At 47.6% G+C, this 11,403-nt stretch overlaps 1 protein-coding gene across 1 annotated transcript in view; it reads left to right on the forward strand.

Annotated features, from left to right (window-relative positions):
• Positions 1–222: 222 nt before the first annotated feature.
• The window catches only part of RBM19 (RNA binding motif protein 19), a gene marked incomplete at its 3' end in the record, with an annotated part of 47,843 nt that continues 36,662 nt past the window's right edge, over positions 223–11,403 (forward strand). Inside the window, exons 1-15 of the mRNA XM_009868434.1 lie at positions 223–405; positions 925–1,056; positions 1,292–1,330; positions 1,873–2,092; positions 3,170–3,429; positions 3,975–4,049; positions 4,302–4,380; positions 5,129–5,200; positions 5,935–6,135; positions 6,939–7,069; positions 7,369–7,490; positions 8,258–8,354; positions 8,802–8,912; positions 9,362–9,562; positions 9,818–9,935. Of these exons, the coding sequence (XP_009866736.1) occupies positions 223–405; positions 925–1,056; positions 1,292–1,330; positions 1,873–2,092; positions 3,170–3,429; positions 3,975–4,049; positions 4,302–4,380; positions 5,129–5,200; positions 5,935–6,135; positions 6,939–7,069; positions 7,369–7,490; positions 8,258–8,354; positions 8,802–8,912; positions 9,362–9,562; positions 9,818–9,935 (2,041 nt within the window). The remainder of the gene's footprint in view (positions 406–924; positions 1,057–1,291; positions 1,331–1,872; positions 2,093–3,169; positions 3,430–3,974; positions 4,050–4,301; positions 4,381–5,128; positions 5,201–5,934; positions 6,136–6,938; positions 7,070–7,368; positions 7,491–8,257; positions 8,355–8,801; positions 8,913–9,361; positions 9,563–9,817; positions 9,936–11,403) is intronic.

Below are 11,403 nucleotides of genomic sequence, written 5' to 3' on the forward strand. Positions count from 1 at the left end.
CTGGGTGTACCGTTTGTCTGTAGGGGCATTGCAGACAGAGGTGTGTAGGGGATTCATGGAGGAGATGAAGCGGTTTGGTAGCTTAATCAGTGTTGCCACGACATGGCGTGGGTTCCTACAGCACTTCAGAAGCCCCCTCATAGTAAATGTTTTGTTTTGGACACAAAGCATCTCTCATTGCCTTGCTGATTCACCTTCCTTCCGGCCCTCCTCCTTTCCCAGATGAAGGAAGATCGCTTTCGGAAGCTCTTCACCGCCTTCGGCACACTCACCGATTGTTGCTTGAAGTTCACCAAGGATGGCAAGTTCCGGAAATTTGGCTTCATCGGCTACAAGTCTGAAGATGAAGCTCAAATGGCACTGAACCATTTCAACAGGAGTTTCATAGACACCTCCAGAGTCACGGTGAGCTGATCTTTAAAAATACCTTATTTTGATTCTTAAGGAAGTTTGCTATTGGAGATTTCGTTAGTCTTAGGGTGAACAGCCGGAGACTAAGCCCTCTGCAGCAAAGCCTGATGCCAGGCCTTGTTGCTGGAGTCGGTACTTGATACAGGTGGGCTGTGTTTGCGCACTAGCAGGGATTTCAGTACTGGTTGGAACAGCAGTGTCAGATTTGGAGCTGTTATAATCTGACCTTCTGAACTTGAGGTCATTTTTCGTTGAGTAATTCATCTTACTGTGATAAACAGGGCAACTTATTCAGCTGTACTTAAATGAGCACAACAAATTGCTCCTCATGCTGAGTGCACATGTAGCTCTGTGCTTCTAAAATTAACACCCATGTGAAGCTGCCTGTTCTGCACACACCCCCTCCATCCCATCAGGGTTTTAAGAACCGTTCCTGAATGTGGCTTATCCAGCAGGTACAGAACCAGACTGTTGAATATATGCTTGACTAACGAGCTTATTAATTCTCTTCAGGTTGAGTTATGCAAGTCTTTTGGTGACCCTTCAAAACCCAAAGCGTGGAGCAAGCACGCTCAGAAGCCCCCTGCCTCAGAAAAACAGACCGAGAAACCCACGGCAAGTGCAGCTTCTGCAGGCGTGAAGAAAGTGAGTCTTGCTTGTTTTCTTGACGCTCTGACTTGGCAGAGAGAAGGGGGGAGCCTGGGGTGTGGAGAAGAGGACAGAGTAGCTGGGACAATGGATGTTGGAGTCCTGGTTCTACTATTTTTTCCCTTAGGAACTATGTTTCCTTTAGTATTAAGTTACCTGAGAAATATCTTGGCCTTGCTTCTCGTAAACATTTTTTAAATTGTTGTGTGGTTTTTGTTTTTTTTTCCACCAGGATAAAAAGAAGAAAGATCCAGCAGAAAACTTAAAGAAGGTGAGCTGAGGTTAAATTTCAATCCCTGGGTTCTTGCTAGCTTGTCTTAAGAGTAAGAGCTGAACAGCTTGTTTCTGTACTGCTTCTCATGCTGTTAATTTAGGCAAAGTGTGTGATTTAACCAACTCTGTGACAGTCCGATTCTGTTGTAACAAACCATGATTTAAATAATCCCAACCTTGGGGACCTTTTTTTTTAATTGTGAGCAGAAACTGCATTGAGGACACCAATTCTGGTTCTTAAATGTGACAAAACCTGCGTATGGTTAGCTTTTATGTTTTCCCCTTTTTGAACATTTTATATTCTTCCTTAAAGTGCTTTCTGAATTCAGTTACAGAAAAGAAAGAATAGGACTGAGAGGTATCGAGAAAACTTTAGTCACTTTAAGTGTTACCTTGTGAGTGTAAAGGAGACTCCCCTTTTGGGGTGTGGGTGTTTCTCTTTTTTTACATTGCTGGAAATGGTATCTTTGAATTCAGACTCACTACTAGCTCTCCTGTTTCTGTCTTCACAGCTTGTCTGCTTGTTTTCTTTCTCAACAGCTGGAAGAAGATGAAACATTCCAGGAGTTCTTGGTGGTTCACCAGAAGCGGTCCCAGGTGGCCACTTGGGCTAACGATGTTTTGGCAGAAGAGCCCAAGAAGGGAAAATCAAAGCCAACGGCTGATGATTATCTCAACTTTGATTCAGATGAGTCTGAGGAGCTGAGTGAGGAGGAGGAGGATGGAAACGAACCCTCCGAAGATGAGGGGGGCACCAAAGGTACCAAAAGGAGCTATCACTCGTTACTTGTCTTTGTCTTGGGGGTGTGGGAGCAGGTGATCGGATCTGAGATGGAGTCCTGCCTCCAAACGGAGTTGGTGAAGTCAGGAAGGTGGTTTCCTGAGCATGCAGCTCATTCTCTGTGCTGTAGGTGTATGATTATTTTCCCAAATTTGGGGAAATGTGAGAAATGCAACTTGTGATACTAAGAGGATGGCATTTGTGCTTTCCCCTGGGCCCTTAAGTCAATGTCTAGGGAAGAGTAACAGCACAAACATCTGCATCTTAAATGCTCTCCTAGCCTGCAGCTGCCTTCATCTCTGGGATTTCCAGAACTGGATGTGGTTTCTGTTTATATGGTGACCTGTAGCTGATGTCTGTGGTCTGCTCTGTCTTTGATGCATGTTTTTGGAAATGTTGGTGTGTTCTTGGATCCTGTCAGAGTTCAGTATCTTGGATCCTGAAGGGAAACCTGTATCTAGTGGAGTAGTGGGTTAACTCAGAAGACTGAGAAATCTGGGCTGCAGTCTGGTGATTTACCTTCTTAGAACCCAGTGTCCCTGCACCAGTGATAAATGTGCTTTTGGAGCCTTTCTCCCTACCTGTGCTGTTTTAGTGGAGTGAATTTTCCTTGCTCCTCCTCATCTCTCTTTGATTAATTAAAGTGTAGGGGTGATCAGCTGATCTTTGGCAGGAGGTGGATGGGTGTTTTGGAGGAACAGTTTCCTCTGTCCTTTATGTTGCAAATCTAAACTGAACAATTGAAAATCTTCTCTGTGGTATCCTTGAAGTACTCGCTTAAAATTGAGACACAATACTGTGCCGTGGAGTTCCTCAAGCTCCTTTCTCATTTGTTTTACGTGGGAACTGTTGCTTTGAAAACCGGTGATCCGGCCTGTCAGTCCAGAGGCGCTGAGAGAAGACTGCTCTGCTATTCTCAAGCCTTTGCTTCCAGTGGAAAGGGTAGAGGAGAGGAGGGTGGTTTTCACTATTGTGTCAGTTCTCAGCTTTTATCTGGCTGGGAAGAGAGCAGCAGCATCTGTGTGCAAAAATTCTCCGGTCTCTCCTCTCCGACAGCAAAAAAAGGAGGGAAGAAAGCAGCTACTAGCAAAGACCTCTCGGATATGGATTACCTGAAATCTAAAGTGGTGAAGGATTCTTCCTCCTCATCCAGTACGGAGGAAGAAACAGACAGTGAGGAGGAAAGCGAGAGTGAGGAGGATTCAGGCATTGAAGAAACCGTTGGCACCCACACAGCTGAAAAGGAGAAGCCAAAAGCCCGACAAGCACAGCAGGAGGCAGCAGCAGAGAAGAAGAAAAAAAGGTCCACACTAGAGGTATAGCTGAGTTAGACTTTTGTCCTATCTAAAGTAGGAGCTTTGTGGGATAGTGTGTGTCTGTCAGTCACTCCAGGGATGAGCTGAAAGCTTGGAGTCTGCATTACCCCCGAGGTACCAGCTTTCTTGTTTTACTGGGCAGGAGCCATTAAGAAAGTTTGCTGGATCTCCTCTGGAGTCCTCATTAAATCTACTCCCATCCCCTGCCCCTGAAGGCAGAGCTTTCAAACAAGTACCCCGGTGCCCTTTTAGCGGCTTTTCAGTCTTTCCTGTGTCCATCGCTGCCTGCAGAAGATGTTGCTCTGCAGAACTCATTTTTTAGCAACTGGGTTTGGCTCTCCCAGCCAAGCCTTGCACCCTCACCTGACTCCTCCTGTCCTGGTTGATGCAGTTGTGAGAGTCTCTTGATTTTCTTTCCCTTTTTTCAGCCTCCTGTTTGTTGGACAAGACTAGCTTGTTTTGCATTGACTTTTGCTGGTTTTCCCTCAGCTTCTTCCTTTTTTCTCTTTTCTTTTTTTTCCTGCCCCGTCTATCCTTCTGTTCAGAACCAAGGCAATGCAGCAGGAGCCAGCACACAGTACACAGTGGAACTTCGTGGTGCCCCCTTCAACATTACTGAGGTAGGCTTTGTTCCAGAGATGGGTGTATTTTCAGTGTGTAACTTGTGATCTTTGCTGACAGAGGCTTCTGTCTTCACTTATGGAGCTGTTTTGAGGGTTGTATGGGTGGTTGGGGGAACTTTTGAGCTGGCTTTGTGCAGACATGTTGTGTGTTGCACATGGTGTTTTTTACAGTCTGTATAGAAAAATGAATTCTGGAACCCGATGCATCCTATATCTGACTTCTTTAAACAATTATAATTCTTCCTGCAGCAAAAGATTCGTGAATTCTTCTTGCCTCTGAAGCCAGCGGCAATCCGCATAGGAAAAAACGCCCAGGGGAAAAATACAGGTAATGTCTCTGTGGAAGGGAAGATGGATCTTTGAGTTAGAGGACCCCTCAGTGGCACCTCTGCTCTTTTCATCTGCAGTTTCTGCTGGCTCGTGTCCTGATTCTTACAGACCTTCCTGTGACTTTGCAGCTCACCTGCCCTAGTTGCTGTCCCTAGGATGCCGTGAGCAGAGTTGTGTTGGCTGCGCTCCCTTAGGAGAAGCAGCAAGAGCCGTCTCTTTGATCTGCAATGAGCACTTTGCTAAAACATCCCAAACGATGCCAAGGAAAGGCCTCTTCCTTTGGGATAGCTGCAGCAGCACCCGGGGACTTGGCTGACCTGTGCGTTTTGGCTTCAGAGCTGTCTTTAGCCAATGTGGATCTCCTGCCAGGCTGTGGCTGCTGGAGGTACCCCTCCGAAAAAGTGTGGAGCAGGTCCTCAGAGCTGGCAGGGAGCGTTGCTATGTGTTGCTTTCCTTTCACAGCTGAACAGCGGATGCACTTCTTGTTTGCTCTTGGAGATGCCTGTGAAAGGCTACTTCAGCTGTTAATGCGAGCTTCTTTTGGTTTGCATCTAGAGAATAAGCTTTGAAAAGGCAGCCTTCCAGTCCGGCATGACCATTTTCAGGCTGGATTGAAACTTTAATGGGAGCTGAATGCTTTATCTATAGGAATCTATATTCAAGAAAGCCCAATTCACCCTTAATTAGCCAATTAGTGGTTGTGTGTTCCCCACATGATGCTCAGCGGAACCTTTCCTTCTTCCAAGGTTATGTCTTTGTTGACTTGAGGAGCGAAGCAGAAGTGCGAAGGGCCTTGAAGCGGAAAAAAGAATACATGGGTAAGGGCTGTTTGTTTCCTTCTTGTTCGGGCTGATGCCGATGGCAGGGTGCTCAGCTGCTGGAGTGCTCGCTGCAGAAGTATCTCCTGTTGTTTTAGTTTTTCCCAGGCAGATGGTGGGGGTGGTTTCCTCCGCTCAGCTGACGTAGGATAAACCAGATGCTGTGTCAAGAGCAGCAGAGAATTGACGAGTGCCTGAGCTACGTGTGTTCCTTTCTGGCCCTTTGTTGTTTTTTTTTGTCATGTTCTTGAAGTGTGTCTTGCTCTCCGCAAGATATCGTTTAGATCTGGTTGGGGTAGTGCGGGGTAGGGCCGTTGTACAAACGATTCTGAAAGTCTGTGTTTGAATCCTGTTCTTGACCTAGCCCTCAGTGGAATTACTACAATTGTATTTGCAAAATCCTGTATGGAATGGGAATATCTACTTGGAAGCCTGTGAACTGGGTTGACACAGACAGAAAAAGCTGGACAGCTGGACAGACAGAAAAAGCTGGACCTCTCTGAAACGAAGGGAGACTTTGGAGCTGTCTAGCGAATATTATCCTGGTTTTTAGGAAAACTGATCTCTTGCAGCCTCCACTGTTTTTTTTTAAATCAGGCTGAGTTCTGCTCAATGCTTGTGGAATTTTAGTTGCTATAGTCACTACTGTAAGCCTAGGCTCTTGGCACATTGATGCTGGTTGCCACTGGCCTTGGGAAACATCCGATGTGTCTCTGTGTGTGTTTGTGGATTAGGTGGACGATGCGTAGGGGTGTTCCGATGCAGGAATACTCCAAAAGAAACTGTTACGGCAAAACCTGATAACCAGCCGTGGCAAAGAAGGAAGAGAGACGATGAGGAAGAAGAGGACTTGGCTGAATCAGGGAGACTCTTTGTCAGGAATCTTCCCTTTACTAGCACTGAGGAGGACTTGGAAAAGATCTTTTCCAAGTACGGTGAGTATTTGCTGTGGGACTGAGACTTGCAGGGCTGTGTCTTTCCTCTGTATACCCAGAGGTTTTCTTGCTGGAGGTGAATGGACGAAGCTCTGGGTCCCACACCTCTTGAATATGGACTGACTCTTGTCACCTTTACTGCCTGCTGTGGTGGTGTGTGGCTGCTTGCCTTGGAGACTGATGGTGGCTTCGTGCTTGTTTGCTCGAAGCATGTGCTGCTGTGAACATCTGCCCCCACTGCTCTCATCACATCTCTGATGCAGTGGTAAAGGCTCTTGCTGGTTGGTGTAGGCTCCAAGTCCTAGAGGGCTGGAGAAGAGGAGAAGCACCTGCTACTTGAAATACTTATCACACAGGAGATTTATAGATTCTGCAGGTAAAAGGTGAATCTCTGAGAAACACGGCAAATTCCTGTTGGTGTTTGGCATGTCAGGTGGAAGCTTGAAGCTTCCCTTTTCTAGCTTGAAGTTAAACAAATTTAAGATTTTCTTGGCATTCAGTGTCCTGTGGAGGAGAGAGGGGCAGGTTGTAGAAGTCTTTACTCCTGACTGAAGGCTTGTGTTGCGTGTCCAGGCCCTGCGAGCTGCCACGCGGTGCACCAACAGATTTGAGTGGTTTTGCTGGGCCAGTCAGTCTCTTCTGCAGGCAGCAAGCTCCTCACTCATACTGGTGGCTCGCTGCGCGCCCTCTGCAATATCCAGAGCTGCTCTGCCCTCCCTGATTTTGGGCAGGAGGTGCCAGTTGTGAGAGCGTGTGATGGCTGCGCGAGGACATCTCTCACGGAGAAGCCTTGCCTTTTGCAGGTCCCCTCTCGGAAATCCATTTCCCTATAGACAGACTGACCAAGAAACCCAAAGGATTCGCCTTCATCACTTATATGATGCCCGAGCACGCGGTGAAGGCCTACGCAGAAATGGATGGGCAAGTATTCCAGGTACAGTGATGGTTTTCCTGTGCTGTTGGATTGCAGCTGGTGGGAATGCTTGTTTAGAAATGTGGCCAAGTGTTTGCGTCCATGATTTGCTGAAACGTTTGAGTCTCTTCTGCCTTGAGGTGGAGAGGAAGATCTGAGTCTGTCTCACATTGTGTGGCTGCTCAGGGAAGGAAGTTTCCCTCCTTCCACCAAGGCTGCCTGACTAGGAAAGGTGCCAGAAAATTTTCTCCGCTCGACTTAGTTCATGAACATCTGTGGGTTATTTCGGAGCTGCTGGACCTCTTATTCCTTTATTCTAGGGTAGAATGATGCATCTTTTACCATCCACAATAAGAAAGGAAAAAATTGAAGATGTAGGTGAAGAAGAATCTTCCTCCTACAAAAAGCAGAAAGAGGCCAAGGACAAAGCCAACAGTGCCAGGTACAGAGGTGTCTTGTAGTGGGGCAAGACAGCACGACCTGCCAAATTTCCAAGTGACTGGAATGCAGGGGCTGTATAGGTGACCAGAGCCAAAGCATTCACTGTGCAGCTCTGTTTCCTTTTTCTCTTACTTGCTTGATTTCTTGGTCCAAGTAGCTTTAGTAGTTCAGTGGGCACCAGAAATTGAGAGAAACATGGTGTGGAATGGTTTTGTGTACAAGTTTGTTTCTCTGGTGTCTAATGAAGGTTAATCTAATGTTCTAATTCTTTGTGGCAGTGGTTTCGGATCAGTTGGGTTTTTCTCCTCTCTTTGTCCGCCTGTATTTCTAAAACTTGTAGGAACTTTTATCTTTCTATGGGACAAATTAGTTTGAAACAAGTGGCTCGTACTTTGTAACTTGAAGGGAGAGGAATACAACCTTGTGTGCCTGGGCTTTGGGCTTTTAGGAAATCAGTTGGAAAAACCCTGTTCCTCTGAGCCAACATCTGAGCTGTGACTGCAGAGTTGAGACCAGTGACCTCTAGGGAAGATGAGCTAGGCTGCCTGTACCACTGCCTTTCTGTTGGCCATCCAGTCACATCTCCCTCATCCTCTCCCTTCTCTAAGGATGTTCCACCCTTTTTTCCCCCTAACTCTTCACTCTGGCTGCTAATGGTGGCATTCAAAGCTGTTTTTTACCCAGAACCATTGAATAGAAAGGCATTAGTGGAAGAAAGGACCATGTGACTCTGAACCTGTCTCTCCTTTCTCTCCTTTCTCTTCCCAGCTCTCACAACTGGAACACGTTGTTTGTGGGGACAAACGCTGTGGCTGATGCCATTGCTCAGAAGTACAATGCTTCCAAAAGCCAAGTGCTGGATCATGTGAGTTGGGTTATTGATCAGCTGGGATGGGAGATTGCTTTCCTACCTGTTTCCTTGGGCCCAGGGCCTTCTGGGTTTTTTTTTTGTGCAGCAAAAGCCTCTGTGAGTAAACAAGCACCACGCAGGTGGAGAGATCAGTGGTCTTGTAGCCTCTCTCCAGGATCTGAGCCTAACAATCCCTTTGTCACTAGACGACAAAGTGAGACTCCTAGCCCTCCTTCCCACTCTGTGGCTGAATTTTGCATTTCTGTGTAACTGGAGGTTGATGGGATTTTACATCCTAAAGCTCAGATCCTTCCTGGAAACTTCATTTTTGCCTTGGGAAGCGTTCTGACTCCCAACAGCAAAACTTGCAGCAGTTGTCAGCATTTTGCCTTCAAGCTCTCTGCCAGATTCCCTTTGCATCTGCTTCTGAGAGCAACAGGAGACTGACGTTCTTTCCTGCAGGAGAGTAAAGACAGCGTGGCAGTGAGGGTCGCTCTGGGAGAAACCGAGCTGGTCCAGGAAATCCGTCAGTTCCTCATTGAAAATGGAGTCAGCCTGGATTCCTTCAGTCAGGTGAGATGGCCAGCTTCTACGTGTCGACCTAGTCTTACTGTCCTCATGTCTTTGAAGTCAGTAAAGAAATCTCCAGTGTTTTGCAGCACTGAACATGGATTAGGAACTGAAAACACATGTGCTCTCCGGGTGGTTGAGATACAGAGTACAATGGTTTATAGTATCGTGGTCAGCTTGCTGTAGGCAGAAAAGGAGTCCCGTGTCTATGCCAGGGTGGATCTGGAGCTGAAACCTCCATACATGAGTATTTTGGAACAGAGAGGTTGTGCTGGAGTGTGTTCTTAGAGGAAGTGTTTTCTAAATGGCTCTTGGCCCTCTTTGAGCCTGGAAAGGGGTGACACAGAGAGAGAGAGGGTGGCGTGTTGGATCTGAAATCTCTCCTTAGTAAGATACTGGGATTTGCTTTTTGAAATCTCATTTTCCTTTTCTTCTCCCACCAAACATGGCAGGCCGCTGGTGAGCGGAGTAAAACGGTGATCCTGGTGAAGAACCTCCCGGCCAGCACGAGCATCATGGAGCTGGAGGATGTCTTCGGCAAACATGGCAGCCTGGGCCGGGTCCTGCTGCCAAAAGGAGGCATCACGGCCATCGTGGAGTTCCTGGAGCCGACTGAGGCCAAGCAAGCATTCACCAAGCTGGCCTACACCAAGGTGAGCGTGACGAGTGGCATGTGGCTGCCTGGAGAGTGCAGATCTTGGATAGTTGTGAAGCTGCAGAAGGGAGCTACAGAGGCTGGATATGGGCTTTTCTTCAGAGGAAGAGAGTTTAGCCAGCTGAAAAAGTTGCTGAGCCTTTCCACTGCTGTTTTCTGTTACAGAGCAAGAAGAAAATGAAGGTGAAAGCAGAGCTTATTCTTCAGGCCTTGCCCCTCTGCTCTTCATTTCTTTCCTCTGTTCTCTTTACAGTTTCATTCTGTGCCATTGTATCTGGAATGGGCTCCAGTGGGTGTCTTCTTCGGCTCAGCCCCTCAGAAGAAAAAGGTTGAGGCTCCAGAAAAGGAGGACAAAGCAAGTCTGGTACCTGGTAAGAACTTCGACTGGCACAAAGGTGTCTTGGGTTGTTTCAGTGCCCCTTTATGTGCAAAGCAGCATATTCCTGACCCGCTGGGGACAGAATCAGCTTAACAAAGTTGTCTGCATGGCCTAGGTGATTTCCCACTGCAAGGACATGATCTTCCCTCCCTGATTGCACCCCCTTTCTCTTCATCCCAGGGGCTATAAAAATAAAATCCCCCCTGTCTATTTAAAATCTCTCCAGGTCTTTTAAAAAAAAGAAAAAGAGGAGGATGGAGGAGCATGGCTTTTTTCTAGGCTTGTTTTGCTAGAAGCTATTTCAGTACTCTGAGGTTTTGGGAGGAGGGAGGAGAAAAGCTGACAAAAAGCCTCTTCTCAGGCTGCCTTTCTATGTCTGGGTCACAGGGGAAGGCTGGAGCCAGGGGGGAGATGGGGACCACTTTATCTCCCTACAACCAAGACCCGCACCTGGAGATAAAGGGCTTTAAAGGCAGGAGCTCCTGGAAGGCTGCTTGAGGCTGATAATACTCTCTGCTGCCAGCCTCTGGATCTGTGAGAGGGAAGGGAGGGGATGCACAGCAAACGCCTTGCTCACAGAAGGGCTCCGGGTGGCAGCATGTGGCCATGCCATATCATGCCAGCTGCAAATCTCTTCCTCGTCCCTCAAACAAGCCTCCTTCAAAGGCAGTGACTTTTTTCTGTGCTTTGTTGGCAAATACCCAGCCAGCTGGAGCGAGGAGGGTTGGGCCACCCAATCTAAAAGGCGGCGTGGTGCTGGGCGCAGCCAGATGGATCTGTGTGGGGGCAGGCAGCTCTTGGGATGGAGCTGGGGAGGTTCTCTGCGCACCTCCGGCCCAATGCAGGTGTTCCTCGTATGACGTGAGAGAGAAATAAGCCTAGAAAAATCACCAAGGGGTCGTTAGTGCCAAAGGGAGATGCGTAGTTTGCACCTTCTGAGCGCAGCATCAGAGGTGCTGAGGGGGTGAAGCTGCTCTGAAGGACAAGTGGTCTAGAGAGAGAAAAGGAGCTGACGAGTCAGTGGGTGAGAGGGTGAGAGTGTGAGAACTTGTGGGTGTTCTTGGACGTTTGAAAAGGGCCTAGTTCTGTTGCAGCCTCTGTTACAGCGTGGGATCCAACAGATCTCTCCGCACCCACTCGTGTACGTGAAAGCTCAGTGTCTTTGATTCCTCTTCATTGCGTTAAGTACAGTGGAAATTATTAAGCCATTTCAGAAGTTGGGGACGAGAGGGAAATGAGTGGTTAGATCTGTGGATGGAGAGACAAAATGCAGTTGCCAAAGCCTCCCTCCTTGGTAAGAACTCCGGTATGTGTTCAACCTTAACAGACCATGTTCCTTCACAGACTGGTGGGGAAGTTCTCATTTCACATCCTGCAGATACGGATTGGCAGGAGAGTGAAGTTTCAGAGTAGTGCAAAAGGATGCTCAGGCAAGTTCAGGGCCCCTTGTCTAGTTCAGC

This window comes from Apaloderma vittatum, unplaced genomic scaffold, assembly GCF_000703405.1.
Source record: "Apaloderma vittatum isolate BGI_N311 unplaced genomic scaffold, ASM70340v1 scaffold24044, whole genome shotgun sequence".
In the NCBI taxonomy this organism is placed as follows: domain Eukaryota; kingdom Metazoa; phylum Chordata; class Aves; order Trogoniformes; family Trogonidae; genus Apaloderma; species Apaloderma vittatum.